The sequence below is a fragment of the Phyllobates terribilis genome, unplaced genomic scaffold (assembly GCF_046119375.1).
Source record: "Phyllobates terribilis strain yellow unplaced genomic scaffold, ASM4611937v1 Scaffold_7__3_contigs__length_470593459, whole genome shotgun sequence".
Lineage (NCBI taxonomy): Eukaryota > Metazoa > Chordata > Amphibia > Anura > Dendrobatidae > Phyllobates > Phyllobates terribilis.
Genome location: NW_027362767.1, coordinates 439,664,070 through 439,691,688, shown reverse-complemented (window position 1 = coordinate 439,691,688; position 27,619 = coordinate 439,664,070). Strand labels below are relative to the sequence as shown.

Here is a 27,619-nt window from a genome sequence, read left to right as displayed (position 1 = left end):
TAATGGAGAAAAATCTTTGTGCAACTTGAAGTTTTGGAAAATTGTTCAGGCATTTGGCGTTTAAACGCTTTGTGCTGGTCAGCTCTGCCAACGTGGGTGAATTTTGGGTGGGGCAGGACCATCCGTCATATTCTACTTAAATTGTGCCAGGAAACTGGTGTAGATTATGCCAGAAATGTACTGAAGGCTCTGGAGTGACATCAGAGTCAGAACAGCTGTAAGATGAGCCAAATTCATTAAGAGGACTACACCTCAACTAATTTATTGCTTTCTTTTAACATCTTACTCCAGTATAACTTTCATTAAGGCTGGAAAGCAAAATAAAAGTCTTAATAAATCAAAGCCATTATGTACCGTACATACAGGCTGCACAGTGGCATGTAAAAGTCTGGGCACCCTGGTCAAAATTACTGTTATTGAGAACAGTTAAGCAAGTTGAAGATGAAATGATCTCTAAAAGGCCTAAAGTTACAGATGACACATATCCTTTGTAATTTAGGCAAAAATATACATGGCAGCATATAAGATAAGTAATTTAATGTATTATACTCCAGAGCTGCACTCACTATTCTGCTGGTGGAGTCACTGTGTACATACATTACATTACTGATCCTGAGTTACATCCTGTATTATACTCCAAAGCTGCACTCACTATTCTGCTGGTACAGACACTGTGTACATACATTACATTACTGATCCTGAGTTACCTCCTGTATTATACTCCAGAGCTGCATTCACTATTCTGCTGGTGCAGTCACTGTGTACATACATTACATTACTGATCCTGAGTTACATCCTGTATTATACTCCAGAGCTGCACTCACTATTCTGCTGGTGCAGTCACTGTGTACACACATTACATTACTGATCCTGTACTGATCCTGAGTTACATCCTGTATTATACTCCAGAGCTGAACTCACTATTCCAGACTTTTTTCTCAGCATTTGCCAGATACATCCTCACACCTGACTTTATAGACTTATCCGCAGTACCCCGTCCGCCCCTATAATATATCTGTACCTATAAACAGTTGGAGGAGGATTTTCACAAGTCTGCTGATTGTTTCCAATATCGATCATACTAAATGTGAATGCTCCTCCGGCATCTAATACAGGTTGTAAGTGTAAATATATGAATTTCTCGATTATTGATACAATGTTACTTAGTGGAGAACTTGTGTTTTAACCTTTAAGATTAATGGGCTGGGGACAAAAATCTGTTACTAAAGTCTTTTATTTTATGGTTGGATCTTCCACCTGATAATCTGGAATACATGGCGATATTAAGAATACAGTAAAGCTCACCCGGCAGACTGTGTACATTAATGCCTGTGACAATGTATCAGAGTGTGAATTACAGCCGCTGCGGCCGATATAAGGCTCCGACATCATGACACGCAGCAATTTTCTGCGGCAATCCTGGGATCAGGCCGGCAGCTGTACGACGAGCGTCGATCATTCAGTCCAGATGCGAGAATATTATCTAATCAACTTCTATTACATTATGAACTGAGCTCTCTGCCAAATGCAGAATTTTATAACTGACGGCGCTCGAGTGTGACCGCAACCACGGGCGGAAAACGCAACGTGCTGTGCACCACCGCGCATCTTATGGACGTCTCATGTGGGAAATATTCAGAATAAACTCTGCTGCTGGTGGGTATTACTGTCCCAGTGTGGGCTGCGGAGCTGACAATTACAATGTTACAGTTTATTCTCAGGCTTTCTGTACTTTATTTTTATTTAGAAATTTCGATCAGACTCTGCCGCAAGTCACAGAATATACTGTTACGTAACACTGCATATCCCTCGTCTGCCCCGGATCTTTTCTGAGGTGGCTGAATATAAATCTTATGCGTACAAATCCACTGAGAAACAAAAAAATCATTTAGAGATGGAAAATAAAAATAACAAAAGTGTGAACACCCTCTATAACTGGGGATCTGGTTGTGTTTAGAATCAGCCGATCACATTTACCCTCTTGTTACATTGCAGTTAACGCTCGGCTGCCGTCATTTACAGCGATTCTCATTCACCCCAAAGAAAGTGTCGCTGTTCTACGAGGATTTTCCTGACATTTTCTGATCCGTAAACAGCTGACAACACAGCAAAGGATCTCAGTGTGGAAAGTTATCAGTCAGTAGAAGGGGACAAAATCATTTCCAAAGCATTAGATCTAACATGGACACTGTGAAGACGTCATCAAGAAGTGGCTGATATTCGGTACAACAGTGACATTTATTTTAGTTAATTTCTTTTCCACCTATAAAGATTTCAGTTTATTTGTACAGAATATGAGCAACATAAAAAAGTGGGAAAAGTTCTGAAATGATTCATCCTGGTAGGACTTTTTTTTTTTTTTTACATAACAAAACCGGGCATTTAAACAGGGGTGTGTAGACTTTTTACGTCCACTGAATTACAAAGCTATATTGATAGTTGTGCTGAATCATTGCTTCTGGTCCAGTCACATCCAGAGCTGCACTCGCAGTTGTACCAATATCCTGTTAGTTGGGTGCGAAGCAACTTATAAACTCGCACTTGTTTTCTACAAGTAAATAACTTGTCCTCTGAGCTCCGCACAACGGCCGACATTTACTTAGGTTCTTGCACCTGTTTTAGAAACAAAACTTTGTGCCAAAATTCAGTTTTAAAAGATGAATTTATTAATGTGGTGCAAAACAAACAAAACAAACCACTGCGACCAAGCTTGACACTTTTTTTCCCACCTTGAAGGACGTGAAGTGCGGCTGTAATCTGCACCAAATTATTGGCTTTTGTGAGTTATTTGCACAAAATAAAGGTAAAAAAATAACCCAACTGAGCGTGCGGGTTAGAGAATGAAGTCTCCGGAGGTGGACTCCTCTGGGACAGAATTCTGCACATGAAAGGACGCCCTGGTTTATGGCATCACACAGCATTAGGGAAGGAGTCCCAACCTATCGAAAAGCCAACCATAAAAATATGGAGAGAGCATGACGCACCCCACAACATGGAGCAGCTGCTTAATTCTGCCCCTCAGGAGCAGCGATCAGCAGTGGATTGACTGCCATGTTCCTGGTTGGGAATCAGACGCCATTACAACGATGATTACTGTTACCATTTAGCTTTCCACAAACCCAAATAAAAAGGTAACATTGTATCATTACACCGGCACCCAACCCCTTGTCCAGTATAATTCTCCGGCTGGGTCTCACGTAGTGTTCAGTATGTGTGCGGCTGCTAAGAAGTCGCTTTCTAGAAGTCGTAGCCATCTTCTTCTGTGCATCAAAAATTAATTGGTAAATATCTTGTTTACTGAAAAATCAGAGCAGAACGGCCATATATAAAAATCATAAAGGACTTTGCAAATCAATTCTAATGAAACCGCTGAAAGCCACGGCGACCTTTGGACGCGCGCTAAAAGGTCATCATCTCCGTATTCTATTCATGAAACACAACAAGGGAGCGCAGAAATGGTCTGTGCGAGCGCGGAGAAAGAACACGACTGAGCGGGACTTCCACTCGCGAGGTCCTTTAAGTTGCAGGTAACATTTTCTGTTGCTTCTTCACTTCCGTTCTTTTTACACTTCCGGTGTATTTTGTTTTCTAGAATAATACAAATAAGAAACATTCTTCTCTCCGATGACGTGTGAAGCCCTCAAAAATGTGGAAGAAAAAAAAAAAACTGCTGAGCGTGTAACGGCGGTGTGTGTGGTGGGCGCAGAACATGAAAGGTTACAGTATGGATCTGTGACTATGCCATTTCATTTCAACTTCAGAAGCGTCGTCCTTCCTCTGCTAACTCGGCAATCATCCAGCTGACAGATTCCGAGCTCCCCTTAATAATGCATAGGATTTTCTTTTAACGTGTCACTGCAGAAGTATCAATTCTGCCCTCGTGTCGCCGCTGACGCTGATTTTTCCTGACAGCGTTCCATTAAACCAATGAGTTTCTCCCTCCTGACGCTTCCTTAAATATTCCTCCGAGTGATGGATTTGTGCTGGCATTTTGTTTTGTTTTGTATTTTTTTTCTTTAACAGATTGAGAGAGCTGTTTTTGCATTGAGCGAGTGGCTGTGCAGGTAACGGAGGCGAAAAATTAAGAAAATAAAATGTTTAATTTTAGATTATTTGTTTATTATTTTCTTCTTATTGAAATAAAACAACAGCAGCAAAAGGAATAAGGCAAAAATAAAACGGCAATATAAAAAAATTAAAATGTTTCATTTTATTTTGTACCTTTTTTATGCAAACAAGCAGCAATGAAAATAATGGAGCTTCCGGCCATATTCATACGCACCAGATTTAATGCCGACATTTCAGTAACATTTTATTCCTATGAAGTGGGACTGCGTAAATCCATGCACAACCAGCGCCATCCAGATGGATGAACTTTGCAAAGAAAAATATTTCTGTAAGAAATCAGTCACATGTAACCAAGCTAAAAAAATACCATAAATATAAGTCAATATAAACATTACAAAATGTAAACGAACAACGGGTCAAGTTCTATTATTTTTTACTTTAGCTTTGAGATTTTATTAGAATTATTACTATATTTATAATAACTTACTATTTATTTTTTAATTGTTTTTTATATTATTTTTTTGAGTCCTGACTTAATAAAAAAAAAAAGTTGTCGTGGTTGAGATTGCCAAGCATGAACTTAGACTAGATGGTGTGCAAATTTAATACAAATTCTTGCTGAGTGATACACTTGTTGAATCCTTGGACAATTTTGCCTAAAGTTACAATTTTTGCAGCAACATTTTAACAAATCTTAGGCCACATCAACGCCAGGCACAAAAACACTATTGGGAAAACTTTTACCACTTGTCTCACACTTTTTACTTTTTTCCTGCTTGCAAAAAAATAAATAAAATGCGGGTTTTGTAGAATGGCGACACAAACCCAACTGTTTTATTTTTTATAAAATGTATTTCATTGCCATTTAAATAGATAAAAAAAAAAGCTAAGCAAGTTTGGTGCCTGACCTGGAGAGTCATACTTAAGGTTTAACACGAAGGGTCCATATATGTATCAGAACTAATTTTTAAGTCCAATTTCAATTCTACACAACAGTTTACACGGTGAACGGTTAGTCACCAGGTTAAAAAAATAGAAGTAACTAAAAAATGGTACATTAAAATTAATCTTTTATTTTAAACATGATAAAAAACAATAAAAAAAGGAAAAAGTACCAAAAAATAAGGAAGACAAACAAAGCCTTTCTTATATATAAAAAAGGCTTCGTTTGTCTTCCTTATTTTTTGCTACCTTTTTCTATTGTTTTTTATCATGTTTAAAATAAAAGATTAATTTTAATATACCACTTTTTAGTTAATTCTATTTTTTTACCTGGTGACTAACCGTTCACCGTGTAAAGTGTTGGGTAGAACTGGAGACTCGTACTCTTAGGTCATTTTTACAGTACAACAAATTAATTAAAAATAAAACCCAAAAAAGAAATTTCAGAACTGTGGGCTTTTTTTTTGCAATTTCACAGCACATGGATTTTTTTCCCTTTTTTTCAGGACATTGTAAGACAAAAAAAAATAAAAAATAGTGCAGCTCAAATCTACAACTTGTCCCACAAACATTAAGACCTCACACAGAAATGTCATTGAAAAAATAAAAAAGTTACAGCTCTTGGAATGAAGACAGGAAAAATATCAAAGTGCAAAAATGAAAAAAAGAGGTTAATGGGGCAGATAATTCTATGAAAATACACAATATCTGCCCCATGAACAGGATTGTTACATTTCTGCCATTTGTTTTACACGTTGTTGCCAGTTTTTGTTTATTTGCTTCCTCCTGTTTATTTCTGTCCTTTCAGAATCCTCTGAGCTGGAAACAAGTTGACAGGAGAGTTACCGCGCAGTTTCTGCATTTGAGTAAGCAGAAGAAATACTTAGCGCTGTTTGATATTTCACGAGGGAAAGCAAGAAAGCAATTACTAAATCATGCATGGGAGCTCTGAATCTCAACCAAAAGCAAAGTGAGGGCTTTAATCTGTGTACGAAGGAAGCCGAGAGCGCGCTGTGTTAAATACCACGGTACATGGCAGGTCTGTGACTGCGTTTATTTAATACTGTATGATAGTTAAAAGCCTGGAAAAGTGTCAGTGAACAAACTCTTAAAGGAGCTGTAATCCGCTAAATGATGAGTTATGTACCGAACAACACAAGGAGGAGGGGGAAGGATGAAAGCGGAGAAATGGCCTCAGATTACAAATTCTTCTTACACCGTTTTCTTGTCATGGATGAGGAATACAAGTTGTATAAGCAGCCTACAAGAATCTGACTGCTATAATACTGCCCCTATGTACAAGAATATAACTACTATAATACTGACCCTATGTACAAGAATATAACTACTATAATACTGCCCCCATGTACAAGAATCTGACTGCTATAATACTGCCCCTATGTACAAGAATATAACTACTATAATACTGACCCTATGTACAAGAATATAACTACTATAATACTGCCCCCATGTACAAGAATATAACTACTATAATACTGCCTCCTATGTACAAGAATATAACTACTATAATACTGCCTCCTATGTACAAGAATATAACTACTATAATACTGCTCCCTATGTACAAGAATATAACTACTATAATACTGCCCCCTATGTACAAAAATATAACTACTATAATACTGCCCCCTATGTACAAGAATATAACTACTGTAATACTGCCCCCTATGTACAAGAATATAACTACTATAATACTGCCCCTATGTACAACAATATAACTACTATAATACTGCCTCCTATGTACAAGAATATAACTACTATAATACTGCCCCCTATGTACAAGAATATAACTACTATAATACTGCCTCCTATGTACAAGAATATAACTACTATAATACTGCCCCTATGTATAAGAATATAACTACTATAATACTGCCCCTATGTACAAGAATATAACTATTATAATACTGCCCCTATGTATAAGAATATAGCTACTATAATACTGCCCCCATGTACAAGAATATAACTACTATAATACTGCCCCTATGTATAAGAATATAACTACTATAATACTGCCCCTATGTACAAGAATATAACTACTATAATACTGCCCCCTATGTGCAAGAATATATCTACTATAATACTGCCCCTATGTACAAGAATATAACTACTATAATACTGCCCCCTATGTACAAGAATATAACTACTATAATACTGCCCCCTATGTACAAGAATATAACTGCAATAATACTGCTCCCTATGTACAAGAATATACTACTATAATACTGCCCCTATGTACAAGAATATAACTACTATAATACTGCCCCCTATGTGCAAGAATATATCTACTATAATACTGCCCCTATGTACAAGAATATAACTACTATAATACTGCCCCCTATGTGCAAGAATATATCTACTATAATACTGCCCCTATGTACAAGAATATAACTACTATAATACTGTTCCCTATGTACAAGAATATAACTGCTATAATACTGCTCCCTATGTACAAGAATATATCTACTATAATACTGCTCTCCTATGTACAAGAATATAACTACTATAATACTGCTCCTATGTACAAGAATATAACTACTATAATACTGCTCCTATGTACAAGAATATAACTACTATAATAATGCTCCCTATGTACAAGAATATAACTACTATAATACTGCTCATATGTACAAGAATATAACTGCTATAATACTGCTCCTATGTACAAGAATATAACTACTATAATACTGCCCCCTATGTACAAGAATATAACTGCTATAATACTGCTCCCTATGTACAAGAATATATCTACTATAATACTGCTCTCCTATGTACAAGAATATAACTACTATAATACTGCTCCTATGTACAAGAATATAACTACTATAATACTGCTCCTATGTACAAGAATATAACTACTATAATAATGCTCCTATGTACAAGAATATAACTACTATAATAATGCTCCCTATGTACAAGAATATAACTACTATAATACTGCTCATATGTACAAGAATATAACTGCTATAATACTGCTCCTATGTACAAGAATATAACTACTATAATACTGCCCCCTATGTACAAGAATATAACTACTATAATACTTCTCCTATTTACAGGAATATAACTACTATAATACTGCCCCTATGTACAAGAATATAACTACTATAATACTGATCCTTTGTACAAGAATATAACTACTATAATACTGCTCCTATGTACAAGAATATAACTACTATAATACTGCCCCTTTGTACAAGAATATAACTACTATAATACTGCTCCTATGTACAAGAATATAACTACTATAATACTGCTCCCTATGTACAAGAATATAACTACTATAATACTGCTCATATGTACAAGAATATAACTACTATAATACTGCTCCCTATGTACAAGAATATAACTACTATAATACTGCTCATATGTACAAGAATATATCTACTATAATACTGCCCCCTATGTACAAGAATATATCTACTATAATACTGCTCATATGTACAAGAATATAACTACTATAATACTGCCCCCTATGTACAAGAATATAACTACTATAATACTGCTCATATGTACAAGAATATAACTATTATAATATACTGCCCCTTATGTACAAGAATATAACTACTATAATACTGCCCCTATGTACAAGAATATAACTACTATAATACTGCCCCTATGTACAAGAATATATCTACTATAATACTGCTCCTATGTACAAGAATATAACTATTATAATACTGCCCCCTATGTACAAGAATATAACTACTATAATACTGCTCCTATGTACAAGAATATAACTACTATAATACTGCTCCTATGTACAAGAATATAACTACTATAATACTGCTCATATGTACAAGAATATAACTACTATAATACTGCTCATATGTACAAGAATATAACTACTATAATACTGCCCCTATATACAAGAATATAACTACTATAATACTGCTCCTATGTACAAGAATATAACTACTATAATACTGCTCCTATGTACAAGAATATAACTACTATAATACTGCCCCTATGTACAAGAATATATCTACTATAATACTGCCCCCTATGTACAAGAATATAACTACTATAATACTGCCCCCTATGTACAAGAATATAACTACTATAATACTGCTCCTATGTACAAGAATATAACTACTATAATACTGCCCCTATGTACAAGAATATATCTACTATAATACTGCCCCCTATGTACAAGAATATAACTACTATAATACTGCTCCTATGTACAAGAATATAACTACTATAATACTGCCCCCTATGTACAAGAATATAACTACTATAATACTGCTCCTATGTACAGGAATATAACAACTATAATACTGCTCCTATGTACAAGAATATAACTACTATAATACTGCTCCCTATGTACAAGAATATAACTACTATAATACTGCCCCCTATGTACAAGAATATAACTACTATAATACTGCTCCTATGTACAAGAATATAACTACTATAATACTGCCCCCTATGTACAAGAATATAACTACTATAATACTGCTCCTATGTACAGGAATATAACAACTATAATACTGCTCCTATGTACAAGAATATAACTACTATAATACTGCTCCCTATGTACAAGAATATAACTACTATAATACTGCCCCCTATGTACAAGAATATAACTACTATAATACTGCTCCTATGTACAAGAATATAACTACTATAATACTGCTCTTTGTATAAGAACATGGATTTCAGTTACTTTAGTGTTTGTATTTTCGGTATGTTGTGTCTTCCCCTCCCGCTACATGGACAGGACAGGAGTTGTGTATTATGTTGCTGAGTGTTGCTGTAGAATGTCAGTGTCCCTTTAAGGCGCAGGCGCTGCAGACCAGATGATGGGAGTGAAGTATGGAGGTAATTTGGATTATGTAGATTTGGAGTTTGCTGAAGCAGAAGATGAAGAACTTTTGCTCCGAGTCACAGACTCTGTGACAATTAGTCGGCGCTGGGGGGAGGGGGGGGGATCGGCTGTGGATGTGCAGCCGCTGATCTGTGGGAGGCAGCGAGCAGGTGTGCGTCTTCACGGCTCCGGTACTGCGTCTCCAGCCCATGATCCATGAATCGCCCGCTGGCACAGACTTCAGATGCCGCTCGCCAGCTCCAATAAGGCAAATGCTGCAAGTGCGGAGAACACGAGGGTCTGGCCAGGAACATGGCAACAGCGACAATGCAAGGATTTCAATGGTTTTAAGCCATTGCTTCCGAGAATGCCGGCACAGCGATCGGGTAATTGGAATTTGCAAAGCAAAATATTTTTGGAGGTGAGTTACATTTCTGTAAATCCTCTGCGGCCGGTGTTACATTGTGTATCCGTCATCATGCAAGAAATAAACACAGGGAAGCGTAAATTACAGGAGCAGCACTCTTCTGTGCATCCGATAAGGACCATAGAGGGTCCCCGCACCTCATCTCATTCTATTAGGGGCTCACAAGTTTAATAAATCCCCTGCAGTGCTGCACGCAGCTTCTAAGTAACGGACCCTTGTAGTGAAAAGACCTCCTGACCCAACACTCCATGTCATCATTCACCTGTATACAATGTAGCAAACTACTGGGACAGAATAGAGAATTCTGCTCCTGAGGCACAGACTGGATACAATTGTAACAATCATAAGTTCAGACTGGCTCCTCAACTCCATGCTTACACTGACAGTAACCAAAGATCTTGAAAATGGTGGAAATTTTAACCCCGAAAGGCCTTATTCAGTAAGACCGGCGTTTTGTACAACAGTCTTAATGAATTTGGGGCATCTTACTCCAGTTCTCCCTTCATTATGGGTTGTGCACCTCTTTAATGAATTTGGCCCATTTTTCCCCTGCCATCGCCAATCAGGGGCCGTGTCCTGTTCTGTCAGAATTTACGTCACAAACTACATTTGTTGGGCATCCTTGGCCAAGCCCCGTTCTGGCTCTACCAACTTTTCTAAAAGTTGCCTCAGCAGACTGGGACAGGGGAAAAGTAAAAAAAAATAAATAAAATAGTCCAATTACCCAACTTAGTTGCACAAATACTTTGTGACATTTCAAGCAGTTTTACGACAGAATTCTGCCCAAAACGTCCTGATGAATCGCAGACCTCGTCATTGCACAGAGCTTCTTTAACCTCCGTAAGACGTGTCCTTTCTGGATTATCAGGGGCTAGATTAAAGGAATTTCACTTTCAGCACTCAGACCTCACATCCCGGATCTACAGGACCAGCGTTTATCCCTTAATGGCGTCTTCTCTTGTGATTATCTCCTTTAGTTTTTTGTGCTTTTGGCTGATGAACTTTTGTTCTCGTCTTCATGAAACACAAAATTAAAAAAAAAAATTAAATTGTTTCTCATCTTCTTCACATCTCGGGATTAGATGGAGAAGAACCCCACAGATAAGCGGCATCCAGCGGCCGCCCCGTCCAGGCCAATGGTATGGGAGAGATGTGACTAATGGGGGGGGGGGGATCTGGCGCAGGCTCACGGACCTCCGGATGATTGAGAGGCGACATAAAATGTAAATGAGCTCGTTTCCGATCGCTTAATTGTAATGATGCAACGAGAAAGCGAAGAATTTACTGTCTCCAGTTTTCTCTAAAAAGCAATCAGTGGAAAAGACGACTTCACTGATTTATGGGAAACTTCTCCATCTCCGCACTCCATACATTACAACCAAGACAGACGCAAGATGGATGGATCCACGGCTACAAGATGACTTACAGTAAAGTCCCAGTAATCCGGAAACCCCTCATCTGCCATCAGATGTTCAACGCCGGATTACCAGGAGGTCGTTGTACGCTGCCAAGGCCACGGAGCGGACATCGCCCATCACTGCCCCGACCTCGCCTATCACCGCAGCCACAAGCCTCCAATCCCTCATCTAGTCATCTCCAATCTCACAAGGTTTGTCGGTAACCGCCATTAATACAGCAGCAGACGCCACATACACAGCAGACATGAAAACTGCGGCAGCCGCCGTACAGGACGGCACAGCGCAACCTGGTGAGATTGCAGGACACGACAGGACCATATTGCGCCGAAGACCCCGGTATCTGCAATACCCCTACATAATGATTGTGGCTGTCGCCCACCTGAAGCCTCACTCTCCTCCGCTGAGCGCCGGCGCGGTGACACTCAGTTACAGAATGCGTCGATTTGTGACAGCTACAATTGTAGTCATTAAGCCATTAATTCCCCAGCAGTTCTGCGCCGCCGTAACCTTTACTGATGGATTAGAACGTTGCGAACGGCGCGGCACAACGACTAATTTCCTAAAACAATAAAACACAGAATTTCTCATTCGAGCTCAATGAAACGCGAGCGACGAGACCTTCCTCATGCTTCACATCTAGATGCGGAGTCATGTTCCAGCCATTATCTGCCATACTTAGTGCAGCTCGCAATCGCGGAGCCGAAACCTTCTATTCATTCGCTGTTTGTCTCACAATTCTTTTCATTTCCTTTGTTTCCTTTTCTGCAGTAGAAAAATCAGGAAATAAACACAAAAGGCTCCAATTCAGCAAGTTGTTTCCGACAGAATCCAGGTGTAAAACACCTTGAAATGTCAGAACTTTTTGCGTAACTTCACATTGTGCAAAAAGTTTTTGACATTTTTACTCCCAGACAACTTTTAGAAAAGTGTCCAGAGCTGGGTCGGGACACAACCGACTAATTCATGACACTTAACCACTAAAAAGGCGGAAATTACAACCGAAACGTAACATTTCAGGAGGAGGCGCTCGGCAGCCGAAAGATGCGCCAACATCGTCTCATTACGTGCTCACCTGTTTTTTTATTTATTTTTTTATGTTCGCCATTGTGGGCCCGGTTTGGGGTTTCTAGATAATTAATGAACAGCAAGTTTTTAATAAGTCATGACATTTTGGCACTAATGTACTTCAGTCCCCCAGTGGTGCAATTTTATGGACGCCTGAAATTATTTTTCTACAAAATTTTGCAACATTTAAAAAGAAAAATAAAGAAAGTTTTTGACTTTCTGTAATTTTCACAAACTGCATATTTTGAAAAATTCGGAGCAAGAAACATCAACGAATACCGCAAGAGAAAAAAAAATAATAGTGACTTAAAAATAAAAAACGCAAACAATGATTCAAGTTCTAAGTATTTAAGTCTTTTTTATTATATATATATTATATATATTGTTCCACCATCTCGTCACTTGCAGGAATCATTCTGGCGCTAGTCTGTAGTGGATGTCGCCGGGGTTATAAGCCGAGTTATTCACCTCGTTATTAATCTTTTGAAATAAACTCCCAGTGATAGATGGAATTTAATATCAGCCAAACAACTTGTTGCAATGGAGGAGTGATTCAATCTGCTGCCACAGAACAAACATGGATGAGAGCCGCTGATATATGGGCAAGAGCTCATGACCCAATAGAGGGAGGAGCAATGATTAAAAAAGGCCACCCCTCGCAGTGCGCAGGGCAATAAGGTCATCATTACACTGGATACAATGTATCACAGCCGGAACGGAGCGGACACATTAGAGCAAATCTGTTCTTGCATTAATCACTAGCAGATAAAGTAGAAATGACTATTAGTAATCCATCTAATGTCACCGACACCTTCCTCACTTCCCGGCATTCTGTAGTCACCCGCTCTGGCTGCAGAGCCTCTATAAATGTTCACAAGCCACTAAAACAATATATTCTAGAGTAATAAATTCACCAATCTGAAAGGAGGGAGAGGAGGGGGATGCAGCTGCAGCTTCTCTCTCTCTGGACCTTCGCTGTGAGGATGGGGGGAGACATCTGATTGGCTCACGACTGTGGTAGTGCCCGCCCGCTCTGCCAGCAAGGATACAGAAACAGCGAAGGGAAGAAAGATCCCAAACCTTCAGATTCTGGCCTCTCTACTGTAGGAGAGGAGCGATTTATTATTACAACATTGTGCCTCCAATGGCAGATATAAATTATTGTATAGACACATATTCCTGACTGTCGCTTTTCTCCTACATCATGGCCTATGTGTCAGTCCTCACTGCCATACTAGTATTTTATTCATGAAACAAAAAGATCAGGATGAACAGGACCTCAGGTCCATCTCTGCTTCCACCAGATAAATAATTGTCTAAAGAGTTAATTCCTTCAAAATGTCAGAGTTTCCTTATACGTTTGTAACAAAAAAACACAGATGAGAATGTATTTTATGTTCACGTTACAACAAACCGAAAAATCCCAATTAGGAGGTTAATGATTTAATAAAAGTGCAAGTAAAAAAATCGCACCTATTTTATGCAACATTTTTCCTGCCAAGAGATGCAGAAACGGTGCAGAATTTTCTGCTGCAAATACTTAACATGTGCACATAGCCTTAAGTGCGAAACGTTTTACTAGTGACAGGTTGGAACAAATCAGTAAGATCAATCCCCTACAAACAGCATATCTGGGCATGCAGGTATTTGAAATGGAAATCAGTCGACACCTTTATATCTTTGATCTGTTGCTGCATTCCAGAGTAATTTGCATTTTCATTCATATGCAAATGATGTATTAAGTGCTCAAGGCACTACAGAGCACTTAAGGAGCCTCGGCCTCCTGAGGTTGTTTCCCGCCCAGCACCAGACTCTTGAGCTGGATTAATAACTCACTGTCTATGTGACGTCGGGTGGCAGGAAAGAATCGCCACGGGCCCATTTTTAAAAAGCTTTAATGTCCTGAGCCCCCATATTACTGTTTCTATTGAGAATACAGTGAGAATATATCCGGCAGGACAGATGTTTAGTTGTTTCATACTTCTATTCACTGACCACAAGCAGAGATCTTGCAAACAGCGAAGAACTGAAGAACAATTATTATATTAGTAAGTTACAGAGCTTTCCAACGTTTGGTGGATCCACAGCCAGCGCTTTTGTACCACGTGGTCCCAGTTGGTCGCCCGCGCACACCGATGCTCTCGCCCGCGCACACCGACGCTCTCGACCGCGCACACAGACGCTCTCGCCCATGCACACAGACGCTCTCGCCCATGCACACAGACGCTCTCGCCCATGCACAGACGCTCTCGCCCATGCACACCGACGCTCTCGACCGCCCACACCGACGCTCTCGACCGCCCACACCGACGCTCTCGACCGCCCACACCGACGCTCTCGACCGCCCACACCGACGCTCTCGACCGCGCACACCGACGCTCTCGACCGCCCACACCGACGCTCTCGACCGCGCACACCGACGCTCTCGACCGCGCACACCGACGCTCTCGACCGCGCACACCGACGCTCTCGACCGCGCACACCGACGCTCTCGACCGCGCACACCGACGCTCTCGACCGCGCACACAGACGCTCTCGCCCATGCACACAGACGCTCTCGCCCATGCACACAGACGCTCTCGCCCATGCACAGACGCTCTCGCCCATGCACACCGACGCTCTCGACCGCCCACACCGACGCTCTCGACCGCCCACACCGACGCTCTCGACCGCCCACACCGACGCTCTCGACCGCGCACACCGACGCTCTCGACCGCCCACACCGACGCTCTCGACCGCCCACACCGACGCTCTCGACCGCGCACACCGACGCTCTCGACCGCGCACACAGACGCTCTCGCCCATGCACACCGACGCTCTCGACCGCGCACACCGACGCTCTCGCCCATGCACACAGACGCTCTCGACCGCGCACACCGACGCTCTCGCCCATGCACACAGACGCTCTCGCCCATGCACACCGACGCTCTCGACCGCGCACACCGACGCTCTCGACCGCGCACACCGACGCTCTCGACCGCGCACACCGACGCTCTCGACCGCGCACACCGACGCTCTCGCCCGCGCACACCAACCTGCATTAGAGTTGAGTTCTTCATTCTCGGACTCGGTCCCGTTCTGGCTGCCGCTCCCATGGAGGCTGCTTATCGCCATCAGCTTCATCTTCTGCAGTTTCATGGCTTCCGCCATAGCAGCCGCCGTCAGTCCTGACGGAAGAAATAAATAAATCGTGAGACGTTTCTTGCAGTTATCGGTGTCAGACACAAATGTAGGAGAACACTCTACATTCACCCCACAAATGGGAATTAATTTAAATTTTTCGCCTTTTTCATAAATATCACTAAATATCCTGCTGCATTGCACTCAGGGAGATGCAGCGATTTCTGTCACTCTCCTGTACGGCAAAGACACCGTCAGCACCTGCAGAAAAGCATTGCACGTGTGTGAACGCAGCTTTGGATGTGATTGTAGGAGACCTGTTGTCACCGTCCAGCAGACTCCTCGGTAGGACAAAGTCAAATAAAATGCAAGTGATCAATAATCCGCAGGATATCTAATAACGGGCTGATCGTTGGGGGTCCAATACTAGGACCCTCGTCAATCCCAGGAACAAGGCTCAGTACTGCACCATTGGACTGGAGCGCCGCTATCTCCAGAACCGGAACCACTGCCCCATTCCAATGATGCATTTCAGAGCCGTGTCCTCAGGATCGGTGGGGTCCGAGCGATCAGAAAGATATCACCTATATGTGGATACTTGATAACTTGCATTTTGGGGAGAAATGCTTTACTCCTGGAATAAGGAAAAGTTCTGTAACTTCCTGTGAACTTCAGGGCCAATTAATTAAGACTGTCGCTAGGCATGTAAGTCATATAAGAGGCTCGCTGGAGTACGATGCGCCAAATTACGTCACTTGCACATCTTCACATTGTCGTGCGTCTCACCAGAAATGTTACTCCAGTTGGGGACCAGAGTAACATTTCTGCTGTGAGAAATGCCAACACTTAATGAATTAGGTGCGTCTCCTCAGTGATGTGCGCCTTGCCACAAATACATAAGAAACGCCGCCGCTGTTAATGAATTTGATTGGCGGGCTCAGCCTCGCCCCAGCTTCAAACTGGCGTAAGAACACAAACATTTTTGTGCAAAACATTTTGCGACTTTTCAAAGTGTTTTACACCAGTTTTCCAATGTAAAACTTTGATGAATCGTCCGCTTTGTGTTTTACTTCCAAACTATTTCCAAGATCTCAGCTTTGTTGTCAGTGACTGAAGACATTTATTGTTTACATGCAGACACTGTGCACATCGAATACTTCTCACATCAGAGGGTTTGTTGCAAGGTGTCCAGTCCAGACATTCCACAAATCTCCTAGTTTTTACAATGTATCTATCTGGAGTCCTCAGAGCATTTAATACACTGGATACAATTGTAACAAACTTTTAACTATGAGAAGTGTTAGGACAGACTTTTCTTTTTTAAATTTATTACCATTTTTATTCTTTTTTTTAACTAACTTGGTCACATTATATAAAATCCATGCCGGTTGTATGGATTTATATAGTGTGACCAAGTTGTCAAGCACTTTCCAAGTGATGGACAAGCCGCATGTGAAATCGCATGATCAAAACACTTCACTTCCACTTGTCCCTGGCAGGAAAGATGCAGGTACAATCCGCATGTACAATCCGCATGTACAATCCGCATGTACAATCCGCATGTACAATCCGCATGCGTTTTTTCTGCCAGGGAGATGCAGAAACGCTCAGGAAAAATCCGGAGCATTTCTGCATTGTGGGCACACAGCCTTAGAGTTTCAGCTTCTGGATAGAAACAGGAAAATTTTAAAGGAAGTGCATGAGCCCAAACTGCGTCAGCACATGGCTTTGTAGGGCATATCGCCCCGGAAAAAAAAATCACACAAGTTTAATCAAATATACTAATTAGGGTGCTCAGTACACAGTGGGTGTGGCCAACAGGTTCAGCACACCACCACTCCCTCTGGTTTTGCATGCCCCACCTCCCGCATTAGTGATTGACAGCATTGCCTGGAGCCAGCGCTGCGCAGAGAAAGCTCAGTTTCTGCAGAACTAAGTCAGCGATCAGAACACTAGGAGCGATGTTAATAAAAGTGATATCTCTACAATGATGTGCTTAGTTTATAATGTCAGTTTGGATCAATAGACCTCGTTAATTAATGGTGAGGAAAGATGGTGGAAAACTGCAGATGTGTAAATAAATCTAAATCCTTGCAGAACGAGAGGGCTGGACCCGGCCGCCAACGAGAGGGCTGGACCCGGCCGCCAACGAGAGGGCTGGACCCGGCCGCCAACGAGAGGGCTGGACCCGGCCGCCAACGAGAGGGCTGGACCCGGCCGCCAACGAGAGGGCTGGACCCGGCCGCCAACGAGAGGGCTGGACCCGGCCGCCAACGAGAGGGCTGGACCCGGCCGCCAACGAGAGGGCTGGACCCGACCGCCAACGAGAGGGCTGGACCTGGCACTGGCCTTGTAAGTTCTCAGTGCGGCCCTGGACCAGACATCAAAAATCAGCCACCACCAGTACGGGTGCAATGATCCCCCACAGCCTCGGTCCTCACCTCCTTGTATCAGACTGAAAGCCGCGCTGTCAAAACTGCGAACAACTAAATTAGGAAAACTCCGAGCAATCAGATTCCAAGGTTTGAAATTAATTAAACCAAACGCTGAAGTCAGTGAACTGAAGCTTGTTCCGATATTAAAACAAAACACTTAATTACATTTACAATAAGCGTGCCGCAACCAACATGGGGTGAGAATAGAGTGATGGAAACGTGGCTCGCGGATATATGTTGGCGCTCGGGGGAGGGGTGAACAAAGAAATAACAGAACGACAGAGAAGGAAATGTCACGCTCAGATCAGGGATGGACACGGTTTCCTAAAAATCCAGTAAAAACAGTTGTGCTGAAAAGTTTACATACCCCGGCAGAATTATTTCTTTCTCGGCCTTGTTTCAGAGAATATGAATGATAATAAAAAAACTTTTCCTCCACTCATGGTTATTGGTTGGGTGAAGCCATTTATTGTCAAACTACTGTGTTTTCTCTTTTTAAATCTTAATGACAACCAAAAACATCCAAATGACCCTGATCAGAAGTTCACATATCCTGGTGATTTTGGCCTGATAACATGCACATAATTTGACACAAATGGGTTTGAATGGCTACAGAAGGTAACATCCTCACCTGTGACCTGTTTGCTTGTAATCAGTGTGTGTGCATAAAAGCTGAGTGAGTTTCTGGGATCCAGACAGATTCTTGCATCTCTCATCCAGCCACTGACGTTTCTGGATTGTGAGTCATGGAGAAAGCAAAAGAACTGTCAACGGATCTATGGGAAAAGGTAGTTGAACTGTATAACACAGGAAAGGGATACAAAAAGATATCTAAGGAAGGAATTGATAATGCCAGTCAGCAGCATTCAAACTGTGATTAACAAATGGAAAATCAGGGGCTCTGTAAAAACCAAACCACGGTTAGGTAGACCAACAAAAATTTCAGCCACAACTGCCAGAAAAATTGTTCAGGATGCAAAGAAAAACCCACAAATAACATCAGCTGAAATTCAGGACTCTCTGAAAACTAGCGGTGTGGCTGTTTCAAGATGCACAATAAGGAGGCACTTGAAGAAAAATGGTCTGCATGGTTGAGTTGCCAGAAGAAAGCCATTACTGCGCAAATGCCACAAAGTATCTCATGTACAATACACCAAACAGCACAGAGACAAGCCTCAACACTCCAAATTACCTTGTTCCAGAAGTTATGAGACCAAAATTGAACTTTTTGGCCACAACCTATGATGAAAGGAACAACATTTCTACAGTAAAGCATGGAGGTGGATCGCTGATGTTTTGGGGATGTGTGAGCTACAAAGGCACAGGAAACTTGGTAAAAGTTGAAGGAAAGATGAATGCAGCACGTCATCAGCAAATACTGGAGGCAAATTTGCACTCATCAGCCCGGAAGCTGCACATGGGACGTACTTGGATGTTCCAACATGACAACGATCCAAAACACAAGGCCAAGTCGACCTGTCATTGGCTACAGCATAACAAAGTGAAGGTTCTGGAGTGGCCATCTCAGTCTCCTGACCTCAATATCATTGAGCCACTCTGGGGAGATCTCAAGCGCGCAGTTCATGCTAGACAGCCCAGGAATTTACAGGAACTGGAGGCTTTTTGCCAAGAAGAATGGGCAGCTTTACCATCGGCGAAAATAAAAAACCTCATCCACAACTACCACAAAAGACTTCAAGCTGTCATGGATGTCAGAGGGGGCAATACACGGTATTAAGACCTGGGGTATGTGAAATTTATATCAGGGTCATTTGAATATTTTTTGTTGTCATTAAGATTTAAAAAGAGAAAACACAGTAGTTTGACAATAAATGGCTTCACCCAACCAATAACCATGAGTGGAGGAAAAGTTTTTTTGTTATCATTCATATTCTCTGAAACAAGAAAGGAAAAATTCTCCCGGGGTATGTAAACTTTTGAGCACAACTGTACATTGCTGCAAAAGTCACGATTTCCATAGGTCCTGTGAACCAGGAGACAGAAGCTGAGGAGTTAATGCTAAGTAACCCAAGGCTGCATTCAGCCGTGCACTTGGGCATTAGAAATTCTATTGATCTGGTTCTTCAATAAATCTACATCTGAAAATCCAACATGGCTCTCATCATTGCTCCAGTGGGGTTGTTACTCAGCTTGCATAGATCCGTAGAGCAGCGTACCACCAATAGCAGCAGGCGACGTGACTGCTAAGGGATCCATGAGCAGGGGCGGGCCTAGCACAATATGGCCCCACCCCCGCTTCGCGTCCTTTTACCTCTCCCGACATCTGGTAGACATTGGATTTGTATGGAGCGGACTCGCACATTTACTCCTTACCAGGCAGGTGCCGGCTGTTTTACACAGGAGACACCCTCTGGTAACGGCTGTGATTGAAGCTAGCGCTGATCAAAGCAGTTTAACCCCTTAGGTGCCATGATGAACTGCAATCATGGCATCCAAGGATTTCTATTTATGCCCCTGTGCCCAGCAATACCACACCAATGGACAAGGGGAAAGGCTTCTAAGGTAACTAGACTATAATCTTGTGATAAATCAATATCTTGTGAATATTATAGCCCGTTAATTGCTTTGTAGATTGGTGAGGTCCAGGGTCCTGAGACCCTCACTGGTCGTGCAATCTGCGCAGCTCATGCATGACCATGCGCACAGCGACATACCGACCCGTAAACTTGCTTTTGAGCCCTGTGAAGCTGCGGGTTTCAGGACCAGACACCCGACCTCCCCCCCAATCTACCAGGCTTTTAAGGGGCTACAATATATCAGAAAATTGTCAAAAGTTTAGTAACACTTCAGTTCATAGTGGAGTAAAATCCACAGATTTTTTTTTTTTAATGATTTAAATTCCACAACTCCAGATCCTCGCAATCAAGTCTGCCATGTATACAGATTTGCCATTCAGGAGTTTTGGAAAGCTGGGAGACACCGACAAGGTTGATGTAACAGTTGCGATCCATCTGTCCAGGGGAAACACATAAAGAGAAGAAGAAAAAAAATTGTTACAATATGTTTCTTGTTTATTTTTGTTTCTCTTTTGTTTGTTTCCTTCTTCTACTTCTTTGCTTCGTAGAAACCTGCTGTTTAACCCTTTGTTTTCTCCCCTCCTTGAAGTAACATTGTGTTCCTCGCATTCACAGTGCGTCTTCATCACGAACCATATACTTAAGACGTAAAACCACGGTCCAGCTTTCCTCCTGCAACTGATAGAAAACACTCCTCCATTTACTCGATAATAAAAGCCTTGTGAATTGTCTGATTGTCTTGTTAAGTTTTTAAGGTTTTCCCCCCTTTTCTTAAAGAAAATTGCAGGTTAAGATCAAACAGGCGAAAGCGCTGAGAGCTGGAGGAAAGGTCGCTCTCCCTGGAAATGGAAGGCTGGAGATGAAAGGGGACGGCGCACATTTGCCTTTTGATCTCGGCCGGATCCATTTGGGGCGGAGGTTTTATTCATATTTCAGTTCTACGTGATATCATCGCGTTGTGCAGCGATTCTTCACTGGTAACGACTCGCCGACGGCGGCAGATTGTGAATCATTGATGAAACCGCATACCTGACCCTAAAATAAACCGCTGGAAACATGAGTACACCCCCCAGTCCGTCCGGTTTATATCCTCCTCTCACTATTATCGGGGTCTCCTATAGAGTATAAAGCCCAGCAGGACGGTCACCCAACTTTCCACAAATCCTGAATGGCTACAAATCTGCATTATTCTAGAATTGCGCTCTTTAGGAATCTCGCTATATGTCTCGTCTTTCCCTTCTCCTTTAGCTGTGATACATAAGTGCCCACCCTGGTTACTACACAGCTTTCCACAATCCTGAATGGTATCTAAACCTCGATTGTTACATGATGCTATATGCCAGTCTTCATCGGGCATACCTAGCAATGATGCTGTGCTGACTTTCACCCACATACTATTTTTTAACTAAATAAGACTAGAAATGGTCTTTTGTTGCATTATTCAGATCCGCCGGCTGTCAATTCTATGTGCAGAATCAGGGTGGATTTCATCTTTTGCAGTGTAACACTTCGTTCCCACAATGGATATTTGGTGACTTTTTGATGTTGCTGAATTTCTGCACTTATTATGCAAGTTAAGTTACTTGTGAATTTGACAGATTTTTTCCCATACGTTTTTATCATGTTTTTGGCTCCTTTTGGTGTCATATTTTAAATAAAGCTGCTTTGTTTTTGATATTTCCGGCATTATTCTTTTTTGATACAGTCATGTGCGGAGTACATGCAGATTTTACCTGAGGATTTTCCGCATCTTATGCAAATCTAAGGGCTCGCTCTCACTTGTGATTAAATTGGACGAATGCAATTCGATGAAAAAAAAAAAATCGGATTGCATTTGGTCCAATGTGAATTAACGAATCTGTGCTCATAGGGGCTTTTTTTTCAGCTCCAACCAGATCGCGATTGGGCTGAAAAAAGAAAGACAGCATGCTGCAATTGCATGCAGAATTCGGATGGCACACACCCATATAAGTCAATGGGTACATGTGAAACATCACACTGCACTCGGATGTCACCCGAGTGCAGTGCGATTCCTACTGACGCCGGAAACAGAGTAGAAGGAGAAATTACTTTCTCCGTCTCCTCCGCAGCTGTGCTGCAATTCTCTGATGCGAGAGACTCGGAGCACGGACACTTGGCTCCCGCTTGCAGCAGAGCAGGAGCCGAGTGTCATTAGCATCTCGCATCCAGTGTGATTCACTAGTGGGAGCCCGGCCTCAAGGGGAAATCTGAAAAGAAAACTCAGCGAACTCGAATGAGAAATTAACATGTTGCGGATTTCAAGCTCGTACCGAAGGTCAGATTACACAGTGTAAATAAGAAGCGCAGTGGGCAGGAGATTTCTATAAATCCCATCCACTTTTCTGGAACTGTAAGACGCTCTGGGTTTTTTTTTGCACAACAAAAATATGCAAAGTCAAAAACTCATCATGGGAACTTAATCAGAAGGGTGAAATCTGCACCAAATCTGCAACAAAATCCACATGAAATACAAGCAAATTATATTTCTGCTGCAGAAAAGCCACAAATACATTGTGAAAAAAATCTGAACCAGATACGCAAAGTGTGAACCTAGCCTTATTCTCCAGCTATATCCAAGGCTTCAGGATGGATTGGGGAGGAGAAAGTTTGGCAAGAGGGAGAGCGATCAGAAGAGAGTTGCAGTAGTCCAGGGTGACAGTAAGAGTTTCTACAGAATCAAAGGTGAGAAAAGGTCGGATTTTGGAGAGGTTTATAAGATGCAGGTGACAAGAGCGAGTGAGTGATCGGATATAGGGAGTAAAGGAAAGGTTAGTGTCGAATATGACCAGAGCGGGCGTGCTGCTGGGAGTTATGGTGGCACCACCCAAGGAAACTGCAAAGTCAGGTATCGGTAGGTTAGTAGAGGGAGGAAACACAAGGAGTTCAGTTTTGGAGAGATTCAGTGTCAGATAGAGGGAGGACATGATGCTAGACACAGCGGACAGACAATCACTGGTATTTTGTATTAGGGTAGGGGTGATGTCAGGGGAAGAGGTGTATAATTGGGAGTTGTCAGCATAGAGATGATAATGTAACCCAAATCTGCTGATTGTCCAATACGGGCCGTGTATAGAGAGAAGAGGAGGGGTCCGAGGACTGAGCCCTGCGGGACCCCGATAGTAAGGGGACGAGGAGAGGAAGAGGAGCCGGCAAAAGATACTGTGAAAGAGCGGTCAGAGAGTTAGGAGAACCAGGAGAGAGCGGTGTCCTTGAGGCCGATAGAGCGGAGCATAGTGAGGAGGAGCTGGTGATCCACAGCGTAGAATGCTGCAGAGAGATCCAGCAGATCAGCAGGGACCATTAGATTTAGCTGTTAGTAGATCATTAGAGACTTTAGTGAGGGCAGTTTGAGTGGAGTGTAAGGAGCGGAAACCAGATTGTAGAGGGTCGAGGAGAGAGTTATCTGAGAGACAGCGGATTAGACGGGAGTGGACCAAGCGTCCCAGGAGTTTAGAGATGAAAGGAAGATTAGAGACCGGTCTGTAGCTAGCAGTGCAGTTCTGGTCCAGGGATGGTTGTTAAGTAAAGGGGTTATGATGACATGTTTAAATGAGGAGGGAAAGATACCTGAAGAAAGAGAGAGGATAAATATTTTATTTAGGTGCGTAGTGACAGCTGGGGAGAGGGACTAAAGGAGATGTGAGGGAATAGGGTCATCAGTGCAGGTTGTAGGGCAAGAAGATGCAAGGAACCAGGTCACTTTTTCTTCTGTGACCGGCTCGAAGATGGAAAGTGAACTTGAGGTGCGGGAGTGAAGGAGATCCAGGCTCTGAGGGGATTGTGCAAAAATGTCCTGACGAATTTGGTTGATTTTTTGTAGGAGATAAGTGACCAGATCGTCACCACTGAAGTTGGTGACTGGGATCTGTACTTTAGGGCTCAGGAGGGAGTGGAAGGTTTTGAAGACTCGTTTTGGATTGTTGGCTAGTTTAGGGCGGTGGAGTCACTTGTTTGGTCAGATGGAAAGCAGGGTTATAAGTTTTGAGCATGAACTTCTAGTGGATGAAATCTTCTGCTGAAAGTGATTATGTCCACAGAGGCTCGGTCCCTGGAGCAGCGCTGGAGTAGACGTGTCAGCATCGTGTGCCAGGGTCGTCATTGTCTGTCCCAGGTCGTTCTGCGTGTAGCCGGTGCGGCTTCATCCAGGGCGCTCTGCAATGTGTTATAATATGACAATGCAGAGTCTGGACAGGAGATGAGAGGTAAAGATGAGTGGAGATCGTCCATAAGCTGCTGGGTGTTGATGGCACGTAGACGTCTGTATGTGCGGTCAGTGGGGTCTCCTGGGTGAGGAGACAGAAGGTCAGGCTGTCAGCCTGCACCAGGACTCACACCAACCATGGAGGCGCTGGGGCCCTGCAGCTGCTGCTACATCCGCTCTCACAAGAAACACATCATATTAGGTGACTGCGATTCATGCAGATCCTGGATGTACATGAAGGCGCATAATGGCCGCCATCCCCCAGTATATACTTAATGTTAACTGATTAACACGGCACTTAGCAGTTTCAATAAACGCGGTCTGCAGCTGAGAGTCCAGAGCGCAGTATCGGACGCTGCCATATAAAATTCATCATCGTTAATTTAGAGTTGGCAACATCAGAGCCTCAATCATGAAAAAAGAAAATGAGGGAGTTCTGCAATTCTTCCAAAAATAATACAAAGGCGACAAAACGGGCTCATAATTCACTGAGAACCAGAGGTAACATCGGCTTCAAGGAGGTTCTTTAAAAGGAGGTCCTAACCCCATCACCACCATGGAGGACCTTTACATCAGACGCGGCCCAATGAGGGAGAAAGAAAAAACACTGCATTACAAAAGATGGAATAAGGAGATTGTTTGTAAACCCGATCACTTAAAGGGGAGGTCCACCAGGATCCTAAAGGGCATCCAGTACCCGGTACCTTGTGCTGCTGATACAATGTTGCAGATCGCCAAAAGATGCAACAAACTGATGAATGGATTTGTCCCTTCTCCACACGGGCATGTGAAGCTCCACCAAATTCCACTTAATATGCCATAATCAATATCAAGACGGGATATCAACAATCTGACCTCTAGCAATTAAATATTTATGTCCCATCTTAAGGTTTGGGACTAGTGATGAGCGAGTATGCTCGCTACTGCTCGGCGCTCGCTGAGTATTTCCGGGGTTGCTCAGCGGGAGCTCGGGTCCCCTACCTGCATGTTTGGCGCTCTTTACAGAGCCAATGAACATGCAGGGATTGAATGCCATACACTGTAATGCCGCAGCCATGGTGGTTGTGGCATAGCAGTGATTGTCACAGTGTCATCAGGTCTGGCGCCGCCTTGCTTGTCACAGTCACTCCGGATCAGACAGTGTAGGGAGAGGTGCTGAGCTAGGGAGAGATTTGATCATGTATTAGGTAGTGTAGGGAGAAAAACCGTACAATGCACATACAATCTTAACAAACAGTCCTTCAGAGGACTAATCCATCTGCAGAGATATCAGGCAGGCAGAGTATATAGGCAGGCAGGCAGGGTATATAGCAGACTGCAGTGTATATAGCACAAGAGGCTCCATTCCAGTTCTGCCTTCTGCTGCTGTTAGATATTTCTAGAAATAGTCCCAGGTCTCAGGGGCCAGGAATAATTTATTTTGGATCTTAATCCTCATTATTTGCTTAAAAAGCAATCCAGAGAACACCGTTATTCTGCGCCATTTGCTTGTTGGCACTGCAGAATACAGCCAGGTCCTTTCCATATTACAGCGCTAGAAATCCAGTTACTTAAAACTGTGTTTTCGCCGTCAAACGGATCACATATACGTTGTCAGAAAATACTGCCATTTCTGGCCTCCATTAAAAATTTCTTTCAGTGTGTCAGTGAAGCAATTCACAGCAGTTTGCTGGTCAAACTACTTACCTACAGGACAGGTATTTAAAACTCTGTTTTCTCCGTCACACGGATCACATATAAGTTCGCTCCAAACTCAGTCATTTATAGTGAGCGTGAGCACATGGCAAGGGATGGGGAACTGGACGTGATGGCAATGGGGCATGCAGAGGCCGAGGACAAGGCCGTGGGCAAGCCGAAATTGTGCCAAAACAAACACCCACATCTTCTCGCCTGATCTTCCTGTCCCAATTCCTAGGGGACCGCAGCACATCACTATTGAACCCAGAGCAGTGTCAAAAGGTTGTTGGTTGGATAGCGGATAATGCTTCCAGTCACTTTGCCGCCACCACCACCACCACCACCCTGTCTTCCACACGGTCAACTCTCAGTAGCCGTGAGTCTGGACCGCATATTCCTCACCCTGATCCTCCTTCCTCCCACCATGCCGAGTGCCCGGAGACAACTGATCCCACACTTGGACACTCTGAAGAGCTGTTCACTTTTCCATTTATACATTCAGGCCTCTCGCCTGGTTCACTTGAAGCGGGGCAAGAGGAGATCCCGTGTAGCGATGCCCAAATATTTGAGCAGCCACGGTCAAACGAAGGCGACGGTGGGAAACTGTCACAAGAGGGGGGACGATGATGAGACACAATTGCCAGAAAGTCAGGAGGAGGACCAGAGCGAGGAAGTGGAAGACGAGGTGGTGGATGATACAGTAACTGACCCAACCTGGCAGGAGGACATGCAGAGCGAGGACAGCAGCACAAAGGGGGAGGGAGGCAGAGCACCCCAACAGGCAGGAAGAAGCAGTGTGGTGGCCGCAGACAGAAGGCAGGCAACCGTTCCCCGTAACACCAACACGAAGGAAGTTGGCAGTACAACTGTTAGGTCTTCC

General features: G+C 42.8%; 1 protein-coding gene across 2 annotated transcripts in view; it reads right to left on the bottom strand.

The window, feature by feature from the left end:
* DACH2 (dachshund family transcription factor 2) overlaps positions 1-27,619 on the bottom strand; it is a 359,667-nt gene that overhangs the window by 123,307 nt on the left and 208,741 nt on the right. For both annotated transcript variants that reach the window (XM_073642174.1, XM_073642175.1), the window contains exon 3: positions 15,784-15,915. In XM_073642174.1, the coding sequence (XP_073498275.1) occupies positions 15,784-15,915 (132 nt within the window). The remainder of the gene's footprint in view (positions 1-15,783; positions 15,916-27,619) is intronic.